This window comes from Pezoporus occidentalis, unplaced genomic scaffold (genome assembly GCF_034315485.1).
Source record: "Pezoporus occidentalis ecotype Australia unplaced genomic scaffold, CSIRO_AGI_Poc_V1 ctg276, whole genome shotgun sequence".
Classification (NCBI taxonomy): Eukaryota; Metazoa; Chordata; class Aves; order Psittaciformes; family Psittacidae; genus Pezoporus; species Pezoporus occidentalis.
In genome coordinates this window covers 183,956-200,687 of record NW_026914675.1, presented here as the reverse complement: position 1 = coordinate 200,687, position 16,732 = coordinate 183,956, and the positions used below count along the sequence as shown (strand labels likewise).

The 16,732-nt window shown below is 62.1% G+C and overlaps 2 protein-coding genes across 2 annotated transcripts in view; both read left to right on the top strand.

The window, feature by feature from the left end:
• Positions 1-16,732, top strand: part of MIER2 (MIER family member 2) — a 100,518-nt gene that overhangs the window by 65,676 nt on the left and 18,110 nt on the right. The gene's annotated exons all lie outside the window — the stretch shown is intronic.
• C2CD4C (C2 calcium dependent domain containing 4C) lies at positions 935-2,569 on the top strand. Its single transcript, XM_062625106.1, has 2 exons — positions 935-976; positions 1,287-2,569. Exon 2 carries the CDS (start codon positions 1,306-1,308, stop codon positions 2,545-2,547), a length of 1,242 nt encoding a protein of 413 aa, XP_062481090.1. The 5' UTR covers positions 935-976; positions 1,287-1,305; the 3' UTR covers positions 2,548-2,569.

Below are 16,732 nucleotides of genomic sequence, written 5' to 3'. Positions count from 1 at the left end.
CAGACCCCTCCAGGTCCTGACTGGTTCCGAGTCATAGAATCGTTAGGGTTGGAAAGGACATTCAGATCCTCTGGCTCCCAGCCGCAGCACCGGCCTCCTTTTGTCAGCTCAGAGTCAGGATGCAGACAGCTGAAACCTCCCACCTCTTGCAGTCACTGCCCAGTAGCTGCAGCAGCCCCCGCAGAAGATGCTCGGCATTCCAGGCTCTCCTTCCCTGCCATCATCCCCAGCCTTGGGGTGACGGTGCCGTCCCTGCAAGCCTGACAGCATCCATAGGGCAGGGGCCAGGAAGGCGCAGCTGCAGGCCCCTGCCTGTGCCACCATCCCGCTCGGTGCATCCCTGTCCCCAAGGCCATAAATCATGCAGTGCCTGGGCTGGCGCCTTTCACCCTCAGCACCAGGGCCTGCGGTGATGCCCCTGTGACCCTCCTGACATGGTGTCCCCGTGTCCTGCCCCAGCGCTGCCCCATCGGGTCCTAGTGGCACGGGTGACCCCCGGCTCCTCCAGCCACCACATTAAACCACTTGATGCTCTCGGCGAGTCCTCCAGCTCCGAGCGCTTCCATGTACTCAAAGCCCGGCGGGGACAGCGGGATGCATCCGGCGCGGGGTGGGGACATGGACACGGCTCCATCGCTCTAACCCCGCTCCGCTCTGGGGGGACACGGAGCCGCTGCCGTCCCGCTCCCTCCCGCACCCCGGCTCGGGGCCGGTCCCATCCCAACCCCAATGCTCCCGTGGGCGGGGGAAGAGGGGGGGGGGGAGCCGGATGTCCCCGCACCCCCGAGCATCAGCGGCCCCGGCGGGGTCGGGGTCCCGGTCCGGCGGGGCTCGGTGCGGGGAATTGCGGCGGCGCCGCGCTCGGAGGATTACGGCGGCGGCGCGGGGAAGGAGCGGAGCCGCCGCTGCCGCCGTATAAAAGCGCGTTCGCGTCCGCCCCGCCCGGGCTGCGGCGGCGGCGGCGGCTCCGCTCCAGGTGCGGCGGCTCCGGCAACTTCCCGCTCGCGGCGGCTTCGCTCGCTCGCTCCCTCGGTTCGCTCCGCTCCTCTCCCCGCGCCCTGTCCCGCAGCGGCTCCCCCGTGAGCCGCGGCCGCTCCGTCCCATCGCGTGCCTCGGGCCGGCGGGTCCCGGTGCCCATCGGCGCCACCGGCTCCTTCCCGGTCTCTTCCCATCCCCTTCCCGTCGGCGGCGCCGGTTCCCCCCCCCATCTTGTCCCCCGGTGCCCGCTGGTCGCTCTTCGGGCCGCCGGTCCCCGGTGACGCCGTTGCCCCTTCGGTCTCTTCCAGCCCCGCAGCCGGCAGCAACATGTGGCTCCTGGAGCGGCTGCGCGGCGTGGCCGAGAACGGGTCCCGTAGCGCGGGGCCGGAGGATTCCCCCCGCGGCTCCCGCTACAGCAACGTCCTCACCCCCGACAAGATCCCCGACTTCTTCATCCCGCCCAAGCTGAGCGCGGCGCCCGCCGAGGCCGAGGGCTCCGAGCCCCCCGCGACGCCCACCCTGGGTCCCTCGGCCTCGGAGCAGGACCTGGCCGGGCGGAAGCCCCCGCGCAGCCCCCGAGCCTCCAGCCGTCCCCGTGCTCGCCACATCATCCAGATCGAGAGCGCCGAGGACTGGACGGCCGAGGGGGGCTTCGGCACCAACGTGGACCCGCAAGCGCAGACGGCCATGTCGCTGCCTTATGTACCCAAGGCTCAGACCTCCTACGGCTTCGCCACGCTGGTGGAGAGCCCCCACACGCGGCGCAAGGAGTCCCTGTTCCACAGCGAGCACAGCAGCCTCTGCCCCTCGCCGGCCACCTCGCCCAGCGCCCAGCGCAGAGCCAAGCTCAACGGGGAGAGCGGTCCCCGGACCCCCGCAGACCTGGGCGCAGCCCTCATGCACCCCGGGCGCTACTTCAGCGGCGGCGAGAGCGACACCGGCTCCTCGGCCGAGTCCTCGCCCTTCGGCTCCCCGCTGCTGTCCCGCTCCGTGTCCCTGCTGAAGATCTTCAGCCAGGAGAGCCAGTCCAAGATGATCAAGCTGAAGCACTCGGTGGCCCGCAACAGCTCCTTGTCCACCGACGACAGCTCGGCCGACACCAGCCCCAGCGCCCAGCGCCGCTCCCGCAGCGCCCCGGCCGGGACGCAGCCTCCGACCGCGCTGCTGCCGCTGGATGCTCCGCGGGGCCGGGATCGGGAGCAGAGCCTGAGGCTGAGCCGCGGTGGGAGCCTGCGCTTGGCAGCTGAGTACGACCCCTCCAACGCCCGCCTGCGTGTGCGGCTCGTCTCCGCCGAGGACCTCTACGATGCCCTGGTCGACGTGCGGAGCATCAACTGCTGCGTCTCGCTGTGCCTCAACCCCGGGAAGCTGCAGAAGCAGCGCAGCACCATCGTCAAGAACAGCCGCAACCCCGTCTTCAACGAGGACTTCTTCTTCGACGGGCTGGGCCTCGGCCACGCCAGGAAGATGTCCCTGAAGCTCAAGGTGGTCAACAAAGGCAGCAGCCTCAAGCGGGACACGCTGCTGGGGGAGAAGGAGCTGCCGCTCACCACCCTCCTGGCCTTGTAGGTGCTTGCTGCAGCCCCGGAGGGAGCCCTGACTCCCTGCCCTGCTGGAGGTGTGTGGGTCCCCATGGGGATGGTGGCACTGCATCCCTCCTTCAGCAGGGCAGGCAGAGCCCCTGCTTCCGCCCCCCTGCTCCCTCCTGGAGTCCCGCTATAAGCAGGGAGTCACCATCCTGTCTCCAGCAGGAAGGATGGAGGTCACCTCCCGGGCTCTGCCCTCCCTGGTGCCGCGCTCTGCAGCTGGCCAGCACGATGCTTGGAGGTGGGTAGGTCTCTGGAGCGTACAACCGCCCCTGCCAAAGCCCCAGCTCCTGCAGTCAGGCGATCACATCGATCCCAGCTTTAATTTAAGACAAGTTTCCAGTCTTGGGAAGAGCGGAGGTGACCCAGGAGCAGGCTGAGGGAGGGATGAGCCGGGCTTGGGGCTTCTGAGCCTCTCCTGGGCTCTTTCCCAGCCCTGCGAGCCTGCAGATGTGTGAGTTGCCTTGGTCTGAGACCTGCAGCCTCCCGGGACACCCTCCCTGTGTCCCGTGTGTGTCCCCCCCCCCAGCAGCATCCCTGCTGCTGATCCCTGCAGGAAACTGCTCACGGGTCTGCCCAAACCCAGGAGTGGCCGGACCCTGCTCGTGCCCATCCCTACCTGCAGGAGGGTGATACCAGGAGGGTACTGCTGGGGCTGGATGATGCTTCCTCACCCTCTGCCCTACATCCCCTGTGGGGCTCAGGGGTGTCAGCACCCACCGGGCAGGAGGGATTTGTCCCATGAGGCCACAAAGCCGCTGTGTGCAGTGGGACTTGCAGGGCTCTGCAGTATCCCTTTGGTCCTCATCAAATGCTCCCATCCTTTCCCATCCCGGCTGGAGGCACCGGGAGCCTTGTTGTTGCTTGGTGTGGTGCTCCCTGGCCTCGGGCTCTGCATGTCCCAATGGAAGGGAGCAGGATTCGCAGCGCTCCCATCCCTGCCTGTTGCAGCACGCGTGGACACCCGCACACACGTGTCCCTCGGTGTTAACCTCTGTCGCTGGCAGTTGATGTTCCTTCCTTGTCCTTTGCAGCAGATGGCACGTTTCAGTGTTGGCTATTTATATCCCAGGCTGATCTTTCCCTGCCTGTAAATACGTTCCAGGTACGCGAGGCATGGTTCTGGTAGCACCGTGTTTGCATGTCGGGGTGTATGTGTGTGTGTGTGTGTGTGTGTGTGTGTGTATTTGGGGTGATCGTGGCTGTTTGTTGAGCTTGCGGCTGAAAACAACCCGTGCAGGATGGAAGGAGCAGACACCTTCCTCTTCCATGGGGAAGCTCCCACCTGAGGCTTCCCACCATAGCCCAGGAGCCACCATGGGGATAGCCCTGACCCCTGAGTGCCGTGGGGGGCCCTGGGGGCAAGAAGGGGACCCTGCTGCTGCCCATGGCCCTGTGCATGTCCCATTGGGATGCTGTGGTCCCCAGGGGTCCTGCACCCCCGAGAGGCTGATGGGACCCAGGGGAAGGGGAACAGGAGCTGGGCAAAGACTTTGGTGCTCTATGAGAGGGTTTGGGGGTGATGCACCCCCATGGCAGAGCCTTTGGCTTTGGGGAAGGGGGATGCTGAGAGCAGGGTCCTGGGGTACTCTAGGTTGGGGCTGGCCCTGGGGGAGACCCAAGGGCCTGGGGGCTTGTGCTGTTGTCCCCATGTTGTGTCCCCCCTGGACTCGAGTGACCATCACGGAGCCCTGGGCTGTGCTGCTGCAATGTGGGAGCTGGGGCTGTGGCCTGGCTGGGTATTTCCTCCCTTGTAGCTCTTTTCTACTGTTCCTGCTTTGATATTTCTGTGGCTGGATTTAATGATGCATTTTTGGAGTGGAAAACTTATATATATATTGATATACCTGGCTGGAATGGTTCTTTACAGATGACTCCCTCTTTTTAGTGCAATAAAGTCATTTCTAACACAGATGCTGGTGCTGCTCAGGCTCCTGGTTTCCTCCCAAAGATGTTCCCTTCCCTTTTCACTGCTGTGGCTGCGGTGTCCCCCCCCATCCCTGTTAAACCCCTCCCCATCTCCTTGTGCTGGGGGAGCAGAGCTGCACCTCTGGGGCTGCCCAGCCATGGGGCAGTGACCGTGCTTCCGCATGTTGCTGCCCTTTCCCAGACAGGCTCCATGTGCTTCCAAAGCTCTTTCCCGATCAGCCGTGGGGTGAGGTGGAAGCAGCTCTCCCTGGGACAGGTGGTGGGAATGTGGGGAAAGGGGCTGTTGTGGCCATCGCCCGTGTGGGGATACAGAGAGCCCCTTCCCATGAGCATCCTTCCTCCTCCTCGGCTGTGCTGGTGATGAAGGATGTGATGCTGGGTTTGGGCTGTGGCGCTGCCCTTGGGGGTGCTCTTTGGGGGGCAGCTGAGCTCTGACCCCATGGCAGAGCAGGGCTGGAAGCGATCCCTGCTGCTTCCCATCTCCACAGCCCATTGCCCCTCCAAACCCTGGCTTGGTGTGAAAACCAACCCGATGCTATGGAGCTCCCAGATGCACAAGGACTGTGGGTGTCGAATGAGCTGCTCCCGGGGCATCCCGTGGCCCATCTCCCTCCCCTGCCCTGGCTGTCAGCATTCCCATTGCCCTGGGACTCTTTATCCCCACTTCCCTGTGCTTTTAACCCCCCTGAAGAAGAGAGGAAGGCTCCTCTGTTCACTAAATGCCATTCTTCTGCTTTCCCCTCCTCTAATAACTTGTCATTGTGGGGATGAATCAAAGGCCGGGAGCACTAAAACAGCTCCTCCTGCCCCCACAGGGTTAGGGGAGGCAGCGCTTGGCAGGTACCAGGCTTCTCAGCCCTGCTTTTTCTCGAGGTGTAAAGCAGCAGCAGCCCCTCAATGAGCCGAGGCTGATGAAGCTGGTGCTGAACCCGAGAGGATGGGGTCAGCCTCAACGCATGCAAAGTGCCTGGGAAGTGTTCAATAGGGAAAGTGCTTGGAAGCAGCCGGAGAGGGGCGGGGGGTGGAGGGGGAAAGGGGCATCTTGTGGGGGAAGATTTAACTCTGAATTTGTAATGGATTCATTGTGGGATGGAAACGCAGCTGCTTGTCAGGCTGGGGTCAGGCTGGGCTGAGCCTCTCCCCTAGGAGCTGGCTGGGAGGGAGGGAGCAGGGGGATACAGCCCCACTGAGGGATGCTCCAGCCCTGGGAGCCTGCCCGTGGCCGGGGTTTGTCTCCATGGACAGGGACCTGCAGGAAACTGAGGCAGAGGGAGGCTGGATGCGGAGGAGCCGGTGGCAGCCACGCATTCACCTGGGTTGATGCACACACGGAGCTGGGCTATTTTTAGTCCCTGTTTTTCCACAACGGGAAGGACTCAACTTGCGAGAACATTGCCTGGAGCTCGCTCAGCAGCGGTGGGAGGCACAGGAGGGGCTCAGGGTTCAGCCACAGCCCGGCTGTGCAGCAGGGATGGGGCTCCCCAGAAGGACCCCGATCCCCGGTGGGTCCCCACAGTGGCTCCATCCCCACTTCAGGGTTTGGGTGCTGTTGAGGTTGAGGGAGCCCCAATTCTCAGCTCCCCCCCCCTCCGGTATTCCCAGCCTGCCCTTATCCATGCGTCGCCCCCCCCCTCCTCATCCCCCCGCGACCCAGCTGCCGATTTACCGGTTTGGTCAGAAAAAGCATCTTCCCGTTGCCTGGCAACGCTCGGCCGCCTGGTCCAGCGCCGGGGGCGGGCTCCGTGGTGGTGGTGGTGGGTTTATGGGGGGGCCCCTCCTCACCTGCAGCCCTCACCGGGGCTGTTCGGGGCTGGTGGTGGGCACGGTGCATGTGAAGCAGCAGCAGGGTTTGCGTTGCTAATGCTGGGGGGGGGCTGTGTGATGGCACTTGGGGGGTGCAATCACCCCTCGTTGTGCTCCCAAGGCAGCAAACCCAGCAGCAACCTGTTGCCCTCCTGCTTCCTGCAGGACCCGATACAGGCTGGTAAATGGGTGTTTGTTGCCACCAGATGGAACAGGGTGACAGAGATCTGGGGTCCTCCTGGAGTGAGACCCCTGCATCCATCACCCCCCCCCCCCCCCCAACCTCCCAGGGCAGTAATGGGGGAACAGTGACTGTGGTGTGGTGGCCATCGCCACCAGCAGTCGTGCTGTGCCATGGGGGTCCTGTGCTGGAGCTCTGGGATGTGGCTCTGGACAGCCAGGGGTGGCCATTGGGATGTGCTGGGAAGCAATGAGTGTGGCTTGGCTGCAGGAGAGCATCGGCCTCCCTTGGTCTCCTCCTTGGCTTTATTGTGAGCATTTGTCTTCCATGGCAGCGTGTCTGGTTTAAAGCGGAGAGAAGAGACTCCCACTGCTCCGGGGAGGAAAACAGAACTTAATTGAATCCCACAATCCCTCATAGTCACATCAGGCGTGAGAGGAAGCCGGAGGAGAGCGATTCCCATTCCCCCTTGTGCTCCCAACCCCATCCAGGGGACATGGAACCCCCCCCACCTCGGGGCCGGTAGCAGGGACAACCTTCGGCTCCTCCTTGGTGTGTCTGTAGAAGCCATGGGGTGGAAGCAGCAGCTCCGGGGTGTCCCCAGGGCTCTGCCTGTCACCACCAGCCCCGGGGCACACGTTTCGCTTTGCTCTCCTGCTTTGAGGCTGCCAAGCCAACAAGAACCTGGGGCTAGATCCTGCCTCCGCAGCCAGGGAACAGCGGTGAGAGGATGGGAAGTCAAAGACATTAACGCAAACCCCTGGAGCTGCGTGGCTCCGAGGATGGATGAGTGAGTGCGAGGGCAGAAGCTGCTCTGCTGGGTGAGGGATGTCTCCCTGCCTCTGCTCGCTGGCTCCGGTGCCCTGCTCCTCGCTGGCTGCTTGCTGGAGCTCCAAACGTTGCCTTTCAAAAACATTCACAAAATGCCCCAAAGCATCAAACAAGCCCAGGTGGGAGGCAAAGAGAAACGGCACAAACAAAGCAGACGGGAGGATGCGTTAAACGCCAGCAACCGCCGGCAAACGCGAGTACAGCGTTCGGGGCTACGGGCTGTGCCCAAGGGCTGGCTCCTGTACAGGGTTATGGGGGGGCTCGGGCTATGGGGAGCCCCCGCAGCACGGCGGTGGGAAGGGCTGGGAGATGCTCTGGATGCAGGAGCGGGGTGCGAGGCCGGGCTGGGCCCGCCTCTGCCATCGCAGCCCGGTGATGCTGGACACAGCACAAGGGAGCTCGCCTGGCATTGCCATGGAAATGGAGATAATGGAGCGGGGAGGGCCGGGAGCTCCGGCAGCCGCAGCTTGACAGGGAGATGCCTCCGGCCACCATCATCTGCTGGAGCAGCGCTGAGAGTTCCAGCTCAGTGCCCATCACAACACATCCCCTGCCTGGATGGCAGCAAACACGTCCCTGAGCGGCTGAAGCCCTCAGCCCCCCCCTCTTGTACCCACGACAACGGCAGAGCTTGCACCGGGCAGCCCATAAAAACGCCTATTGAAACCCCCCCAACGTCCCCGCTGCCAGGTTGGGCTGAATTCCCATCCGCAGCTCCCGATCCAATGCAATTGCCAGCTGAGATTGCTGTAATCACTAATCTTATCAAGCACATCAGTGTGGAGTGAGAGCACTGCAATTAGCACGGGCAGGAGCCGCAGGTGAGCTGCTGCTCGGGGAGTATTTATGTCACTTGTGCCAGGGGAGGATGTGCTTGATTGGTGCTTGCTGGGGCTGAGCTTTACCCACCCCGGGCAGAATGGGATGAGGCAATGGCAGAGCCATGGAGCTCTGCAGGAAGCCGGCTTCTGCTGGGGAAGGATTTGCCTTTCCTGTCCCCCCATCACCAAGGAGCCAAACCCCCCGAAGAAGAGGGTGAAGAGTCCTTGAGCAGCGCTGCTGCGCCTTGGCTTGGCACAGGAGATGAATGCCAGCCTTAATCCTGGCTTTCCTGGCTCCATCCCAGCCCTGCTTGGGTCCCCCTCACTGAGCTGATGGAGATCTGGGTGCTGGTGGCCTGATCCCCCAGCAAAGCATCTCCCTCTGCAAGGCCATGGGGGAGACAGCTCCTGCTCCCCATCCTCCTACAGGCAGTACAGGGGGGCAACCTGTGCACCCCCCCAGTGTGAGCACCCACATTACAGGGCCCCAGAGGAGCTGTGCTGGGGGCACTGTGTCCCCCAAACCCAGCAGATGGGTATGAACCTGCTCCTGGTGGACAATCTCTTCCCTTCCCACCAGCACTGCCTGCCTGCCCGCAGCACCTCCAGGCACAGCCATTGGGTGCTGGGAGCTGCTTTGGGCACTGGGACCATTCATGGGTGCCACGGACAGCTCCATGCCCATCCCGGCTGCCACCGGCATCCCTGCCCGTGCTGGCAAAGCCCAGAGAGCAGGACCAGGATCGGGCTGGATGTGGCTCACGGGGCTCTGCTCATTTGGGGGGGGGGGCTCAGCCGATGCCAAAGAGGGGCGCAAGGAGGCGGGGGGTGCTCGGGCATCCCCAGGAGCATCACTGATCCCTGCGCATGCGGGTCCCCCCCCCGATGGCACGCGTTTTGGGGGTGTCGGGGTCCCGTCCCCCCCCCTCGCCGCAGCTGCAGCGGCCGTAGGGTGGTGTTGCACGGGCACCTACCAAAAAGCTTCTCACTTCGCCACCCCCAGCCGTCTGTCGCTGCTGACACTCCCTGACAGGAATAAACTCCAGCACCCACCATATGTTTGCTGCTTCTGCTGCCTGCGCTCACTTGTTACTATATATTTCCAAAGCTTCTGTTGGTCCCCAGTGGTGATGGGGCTGTGATGCTGGGCTGTGGGGCCAGCGGAGCTTCTGGCATCCTTGTTGGCAGATGGGGCCGGCTAGGAGCTGATGTGCTCTGTAGGGAGCTGGAGGTTTCCATATGGATCAGGTGGCTCTGGGGCTGGGCAGAGCTCAGCACACCCGAGCTGGAGGTGGTACCCGGAGCTGATGGCGTGAGCTGTACCATGAGTCCTTCACTGGGATGGGGACATGAGCCTGGGTGATGGCTCTGGGTTGTGCTGGTGGGAGTTGTGTCCGCAGGATGGTCCCAAAGGAAAACAGCATTCCAGTGTCTGAAGGGGGCCACGAGGATGCTGGAGAGGGACCCTTCATCAGGGACTGCAGTGATAGGACAAGGGGTTATGGGTTCAAACTAAACAGGGGAAGTTCAGGTTGGGGATAAGGCAGAAGCTCTTCCCTGTGAGGGTGCTGAGGCGCTGGCACAGGGTGCCCAGAGAAGCTGTGGCTGCCCCATCCCTGGCATCCCACATCCCGCATCCCATGCGGAGCTTTAATTGCACCATGCAGCCTTGACTCCTGGTTTGAAATGCAGCCTAAGGAGGCTGGGGCAGCAGGAGAAGAAAACACGGAGCTGCAGGGAAACACATGGGGAAAGAAAAGAACATTGACTGGTGCCTGATGTGTCCGTGGCTCCGTGTCTGTATGTGCCACAGCATCAGGAGAGGGGAGCTCTTCCCCGCACTTGGCAAGCGGAGCCATGCAGAGCAGGGTGAGGGGAGCGGATCCTTCCTGGGCCCACGCTGCTTCCATGTTATTATTAACCCCTGGTGCACAAAAGCTGCTCCTTTCCCCCCATTCCAGAGGGGATTTTGCTTGTTTGCACAGGCAGGGTCATAGAATCCCAGCCTGGTTTGGGTTGAAGGGACCTTAAAGCTCCTCCAGCTTGAACCCCTGCCACGAGCAGGGACCCCTTCCACTGGAGCAGCTTGCTCCAAGCCCCTGGGTCCAACCTGGCCTTGAACACTGCCAGGGATGGGGCAGCCACAGCTTCTCTGGGCACCCTGTGCCAGCGCCTCAGCACCCTCCCAGGGAAGAGCTTCTGCCTAAGAGCTCATCTCAGTCTCCCCTCAGGCAGGTTCAAGCCATTCCCCTTGTCCTGTCCCTACATCCCTTGTCCCAAGCCCCTCTCCAGGTTTCCTGCAGCCCCTTCAGGCACTGGAGCTGCTCTCAGGTCTCCCTTTCAGGAGCCTTCTCTTCTCCAGCCTGCCCCAGCCCAGCTCTCCCAGCCTGGCTCCAGAGCAGAGCTGCTCCAGCCCTCGCAGCATCAGCATGGATGGGGCAGGGGGGGGCAAAAGGATGCGGATGTGGGGTTGGGGACAGGGATACCCCAGCACAGCTCAGCACCATCCTGCTCTCTGCCATCGGGGTGTCCCTGTGGTCAATCACGCAGCTCAGATGTGCTGCCCGGGCTTGTCCTCCCCACAGCACAGGCTGGGATCTCCCTCCTGAACTCATTGACTTTGAGCATCTTGGAAACCGGCGCTTGCAAACAAGCCAGGAGGAACAGCAGCAAACAAGCCCGGCCGTAGGAACACGGCCTCATCCCACACTTTGGATCCCCCCCTTCTCCCCCTTTCCCTCCTTTGCCAAAGGGATTGAAGCTGCTGTAATAAAACCAGGGAAGAAAGCAAGCTGTAGCCCCCACCTTGACGCAGGCACCATGGCAACTGGATCAAGGGGACACCTGTACATTTCCATTCCAGGCTCCCACTATCTCAATAGACAGAGCAGCGCTAATTAAAATCCCAGCACCAGCAGCAGGAAAGGAGGGAAGGAGCCCGGGAGCAGGGCACTGGGGTTCAGAGCACCCCAGCACTGATGGGCACCGGAGGATTCTGCCTAAGAGCTCATCTCCTTCTCCCCTCGGGCAGGTTCAAGCCATTCCCCTTGGCCTGTCCCTCCAGGCCCTTGTCCAAAGGCTCTCTCCGGGTTTCCTATAGCAGGGCTGGATCCTGCTGCGGTGCCTGCATGGCCCTGGCACTGCCTGCACCATCCAGGGAGCTCCTGCATCCCCCCCCCCCCCCATCACCCCTATCATCCAGGCAGGCCCCAGCATCCTCATGCACATCTCCTGGGCTGGTCCAGCACTGACGGTGTCCAGGAGCCATGCTCCTTGGGGATTGGGCTGGATTGGGTGGTTTTAACCATTTCCCCATGTTCTCTCTCCCTGCATGTGCCACTCGGCAGGAAAAGGCAGGCATTGAGCCACCATCTCCCTCTGGTTGGTGATGGATGGGTCTGAAATCACTCCTGGCCTGAGGCAAAAGCAGGGGCTCACTGGGGCTGCAGCCGGGTGATTGTCCCAGGAGGCTGCTTGTTTTCTCCATCCGAGCCATGGGGGATGCTCAGTAGGAGCCGTTCCTCCTCCTCTTCCTCCTCTCCACCCATCCCCATGTGTTGAGGGATGCTCCATCCCCAACCTGGCCCTGCCACGGGGCTGCCGCACCAGGGGCCGGGCGAGCGCCCTCATCCCCATCCCCATCCCTGCCCGCTCAACTTTGGGGAGAAGAAAATTCCTCGTTTCCATGGGAACCAGAGCAAGGAAAGTTTCTGGGGCTGCGGCTGGGATCGTGCCCGGGGGGGAGAGGGGCTGGCACCGGCATCTCCCCCCTTGGGGTGCCCCATTCCCACCTCCTGCACCCCGAGGGGTGCCCAGAGCAGCCTGGGGAGCACCGGGGCTCCTCGCCCCCCACCCCTGCGGGGCTGTGTCAGGCGCCATCCGACATCAGCTCAGCCGCGGCCATGGCTCCGATCTGCTCCTCTCCTCCTTCCACGCTCTCCCCCGAGGCGAAAGCTGCTGCTGGGGGAGCAGGGAAGGGCTCCGGCAGCATCAGCATCGCTGTGTGTGGGGCTGGAGGGTCCCAGCAGCACCGGGCCCTCCTCACCGGGCCCTCCCATCACTCAGCAACCGGTTGGCAGGGCCTGGATGTCGGCAGGGGCAGAGATTTGGGGCAGCTTTAGGGGTCTCCTTCCTCCTTTATAACTACTGACTCCGGGATGCTCAGGATGCAGGGAGCAAAGGCAGCAGCTCCCTGTGGAAGGGGCATCAGGACCCCTCTGAGGGGCTGCCCCCCCCCCGGAGACATCCATCCTTCTGCATCCCTCCCTTTGCCGCTGGGTACCACATGGACCCCATCTCCCTCCTTTGCCCCCAAGTATTTGGAGTGGATTTGGGAGCAGGCGGTGAGGAGCACAGCAGGTGCCCCACACCTTGTGGGGCCTTGGGATGCTTCTGGGGCTTCCTGCTGGTCCCCCGGGCACCACCACCCTCTGCAGCCCCACAGGATGAGGCCAGGATCCCTGAGACCCCCCATATCCCCTCCCCAGACCTTGGAGATTGCCTGGAGCAGGGGGTTAATGACGCATCCAGACAGAGCCTGACCTTTCCACCTTCCATCTTCACCTGCAGCTCCCTTTTCCCTGCCATTATCTGCAGGGACGCCTGTGGATTTCATTTCCATATTCATGGTGCTTTAATGACCACGTAATATCTTTATGTTCTGCAATAAATGTGGAATCTTTCTTTTGTGGGGTTCCCCCCCCCCCTTCTGCAGATTAGCATCTGCACAGGTTCATTTGTGGCATCTGAGCAGAGAAAGGGGAGGCTGGGCAGGAGGGGGACGGGGTTAATGAAGCCCCAGAGAGCAGCTCCACCGCCAAACGTCCTTCTTACTATTGGAACCAATGAGGGTTGTGAGGGAGCAGCTCTGGGCCACCCTTTGGGGCAGCTCCTGGGGCTTTTGGAGCGACTCAAAGCCATGGAAGCACACACGGGAACACACGTGGCTCAATAAGGCAGCAAGATCCAAAGCATGACCGAAGCGCTGCTGGTGTCACTGTGGGTGCAGAAGGGTCCCGTGCCCCAGCCCAGCCCAATGGGACCCTCAGAGCCTCTCCACCATGCAGTGTGTGCTCTGTCCATCCCCCAGCAGGCAGCCCTTGGGGTGGAGAGGTGCCCTGGAGCAGGGCAGGGAGATGGAGATGGAGAACTCATTCCAGCTCCTATCGCTCCATCTCCATTCCCGGAGCTCATGGGCATCTCTACCGCCTGTGCCAGCCCCTCCCTGGGACCCTAATTGGGTTTCAGCCCTGCGAGATGGGCTGAGAGCAGAGCAGGGAGGAAGAGGAGGAGGCAGACACAGATTCCCCCCCCCTACCTTGTCCTCCATCACCTCCTTGCCTCTCTGCGTGCCCATGGGATGCCCTTGGGAGCCCTTGTGTGAGGTGTCTCCCATCACATCATGGGGTGGTTGCTGGGGACAGGCAGCTCCCTGGAGCCACGGGCATCCCCAGGGAGCAGAGCTGGGCTGTACCCAGCGGGTGGGTGGTGATGCTGTAGCCCCCCCCCCCTTTCCCCCCAGCTCTGTGTGGCTCCTCGCAGCCTCCCCCTCCTTTTCCCTCGGTCCTTTTGAAGCTGCAGCTGTGAACGAGATGTTTGTGAGGCTGAGGCGCATTGAATAAAGATGGGGCTGCAAAACACCTTCTCCTGGGGCTGCCGGCTGGGAAGGGCAGCGCTGAATTCATTGGGAATGCTGCCAGGCACTGCGGGAGCCTCAGCCTGGGCAGTTGGAGCAACACGTGCTGACACCCCCCAGACATGTGTGACAGCCCGTGTCCACCCCCTGAGCACATGTGTGTGCATGGGGGGGGGGCAGCCACATGTCCCATCAGGCCACAAGTGCCTGCAGCAACACACGTGAGGGACCCTTGTCCATCCTGCACCCACTCCCACAGCTCCTGGGGGGGGCTCTTGGGATGTGAGGCTGGATGCAAGATGCGAGGATGGAGCGGGGCAGGGCTGCTCCCTCCCAGTGCCACCACTGCATCCGGCTGTTCCCTCCCAGTGCCACCACTGCATCCCGCTGCTCCCTCCCAGTGCCACCACTGCATCCCGCTGCTCCCTCCCAACCACTGCATCCCGCTGCTCCCTCCCAGCGACACCACTGCATCCCGCTGCTCCCTCCCAGCGCCACCACTGCATCCCGCTGCTCCCTCCCAGTGCCACCACTGCATCCCGCTGCTCCCTCCCAGTGCCACCACTGCATCCCGCTGCTCCCTCCCAGTGCCACCACTGCATCCCGCTGCTCCCTCCCAGCGCCACCACTGCATCCCGCTGCTCCCTCCCAGTGCCACCACTGCATCCCGCTGCTCCCTCCCAGTGCCACCACTGCATCCCGCTGCTCCCTCCCAGTGCCACCACTGCATCCTGCTGCTCCCTCCCAGCGCCACCACTGCATCCCGCGGCTCCCTCCCAGCGCCACCACTGCATCCGGCTGCTCCCTCCCAGCGCCACCACTGCATCCCGCTGCTCCCTCCCAGTGCCACCACTGCATCCGGCTGCTCCCTCCCAGTGCCACCACTGCACCCGGCTGCTCCCTCCCAGTGCCACCACTGCATTCGGCTGCTCCCTCCCAGCGCCACCACTGCATCCCGCTGCTCCCTCCCAGTGCCACCACTGCATCCGGCTGCTCCCTCCCAGTGCCACCACTGTATCCGGCTGCTCCCTCCCAGTGCCACCACTGCATCTGGCTGCTCCCTCCCAGTGCCACCACTGCATCCCGCTGCTCCCTCCCAGTGCCACCACTGCATCTGGCTGCTCCCTCCCAGTGCCAACACTGCATCCGGCTGTTCCCTCCCAGTGCCACCACTGCATCCCGCTGCTCCAGGGGGATGCAGGGCTTCATCACCCCCTAAGGCTGACAGGCACCAGGATGAATGAGTCCCTCATCAGCGCTGCTTCGTTCAGCTCCCTCCTGGAGTCAGCAGCTCAGGGTACCACGAGGCAGCATCCGAGCTGTGCCCATGGCAGCAGGGCCGGGGGGCTCACAGCACTCTGCCTTCAGTCTATATTTCAAACACAGGACCTTCCCTGGGTGCAGGATTGATCCCACCAACCAAACCCATAGCAAAGTGGCCATGGGGGAGCCTGCAGCATGGGATGCTCAAGAGGCTACCCCATGGTGAGAGACCATGGCGCATCCTGCTTGGTGCAGGAGGGGCTCTTTGTGTTGCTTTGCTCTTCCCTTGCCTCCAGCTCCAGGCGTTCCCACACCAGCAGAGTGTGCTCGGAGGAAGCAACCATTCCCTGCCTGCTCTCCCGGCGCTGGCCTTTTGGGAATGTCGACATCCCGAGATGGATTTGCCATCCCAGCGCCGTGCTTGGCAGACACGAGGAGCTGCAAAGCCTTCACTTGCCTGTTGGAACCGTCACATCCCAGCTTTCCCCCGTATTCCAGCACCTGGGATGGCTGTTACCTGACCTGCAGGGCTAATCCCCTACGGCTGTACTGGAATTCCCAGTCCCATGGCAACGCCATCAAATCAGCATGTCAAGATGGGATTGAGGGTGAATTTGGGAAGCTAGAGGTTGCTGCAGGAGGGAGGGAAGAGGAAATAGTGTCAATTTGGGATGCTATGCTCCATTTGGGATGCTATGCTCCATTTGGGATGCTATGCTCCATTTGGGATGCTGATGCAGGCATGGTTGTTATGGGAGCTGTGAGAGGGGAGGTACCAGCCTCACATCCAGGGTCTCTGCTCCACATGTCGCCTTCCCAACACCTTCTAACAGTTGGAAAGATGGAGTTTGGGCTTGGACCAGGCTTCCACATCAGAGCTGTGGTGTCTGAGGAGGAGAGGCTCAGTAACAAGTGGATTGAGCATCACAGGGGCATTCCCCCCAGGAAGCCCATCCCTGCATTACAACCAGGAGGGAATGACTACCCCTGGAGAGTCATCACCTTGGTCAAGGTTCCTTGGGCACTGGTGCTGGTATCACCATCAGGGACAGAAGCATCTCTTATGCTTGTAGCTGTTGCACTTCATAGGTGTTCCCAGTCAAAATGCTTCCTGTATGATCTGTTTTGACAAGGGCTGTAGGGACAGGACAAGGAGGAATGGCTTTAAGGTCCCTTCCAACCCAAACCAAGCTGGGATTCCATGAGGTTGGTGGCACCTCAACCCCTCCACCCTCTCAAGTGGCCATGCTGGGATGGACAGAACCTGCACCAGGGCTGCACAGACCATACGTGTTCAATGAGCAGCTCACAGGGCTGGGGGGGTAGTGAGGAGCTGGCATGTTCCAAAGGATAGAGCCTGTTGGAAAACCTGAAGCAGCAGGTTATTTGTGAGGAGCAGAGCTCCATCTAGCATCCATGGAAACTGATGCTTCTCCACAGCTCAATTGAGAGCTACTTGAAATGGCCAAAGCTGTTCTTCTATCTGTTCACAGCCTCAACCGACAGCAAACTTAAGTGTTTCTTTACAGCCAAAGCTTGTACACACAGCTCTCACCTCCTCTGCATCGCCAGCATCCTTCGTGCCTCCAGCAGGACGTGTTTGGACACAAACCCCACTTTCCCAAGGCAGGGTTAGTCCTTTCCCTATCCTGCTACAGGGCTTTTTTTCCCTTTCAAAGCTGCTTTTTGAACCCATTTTGAAGCC

Excerpts from the sequence above, each read along its gene's own strand:
- C2CD4C (XM_062625106.1), top strand. The coding sequence starts at position 1,306 with ATGTGGCTCCTGGAGCGGCTGCGCGGCGTGGCCGAGAACGGGTCCCGT.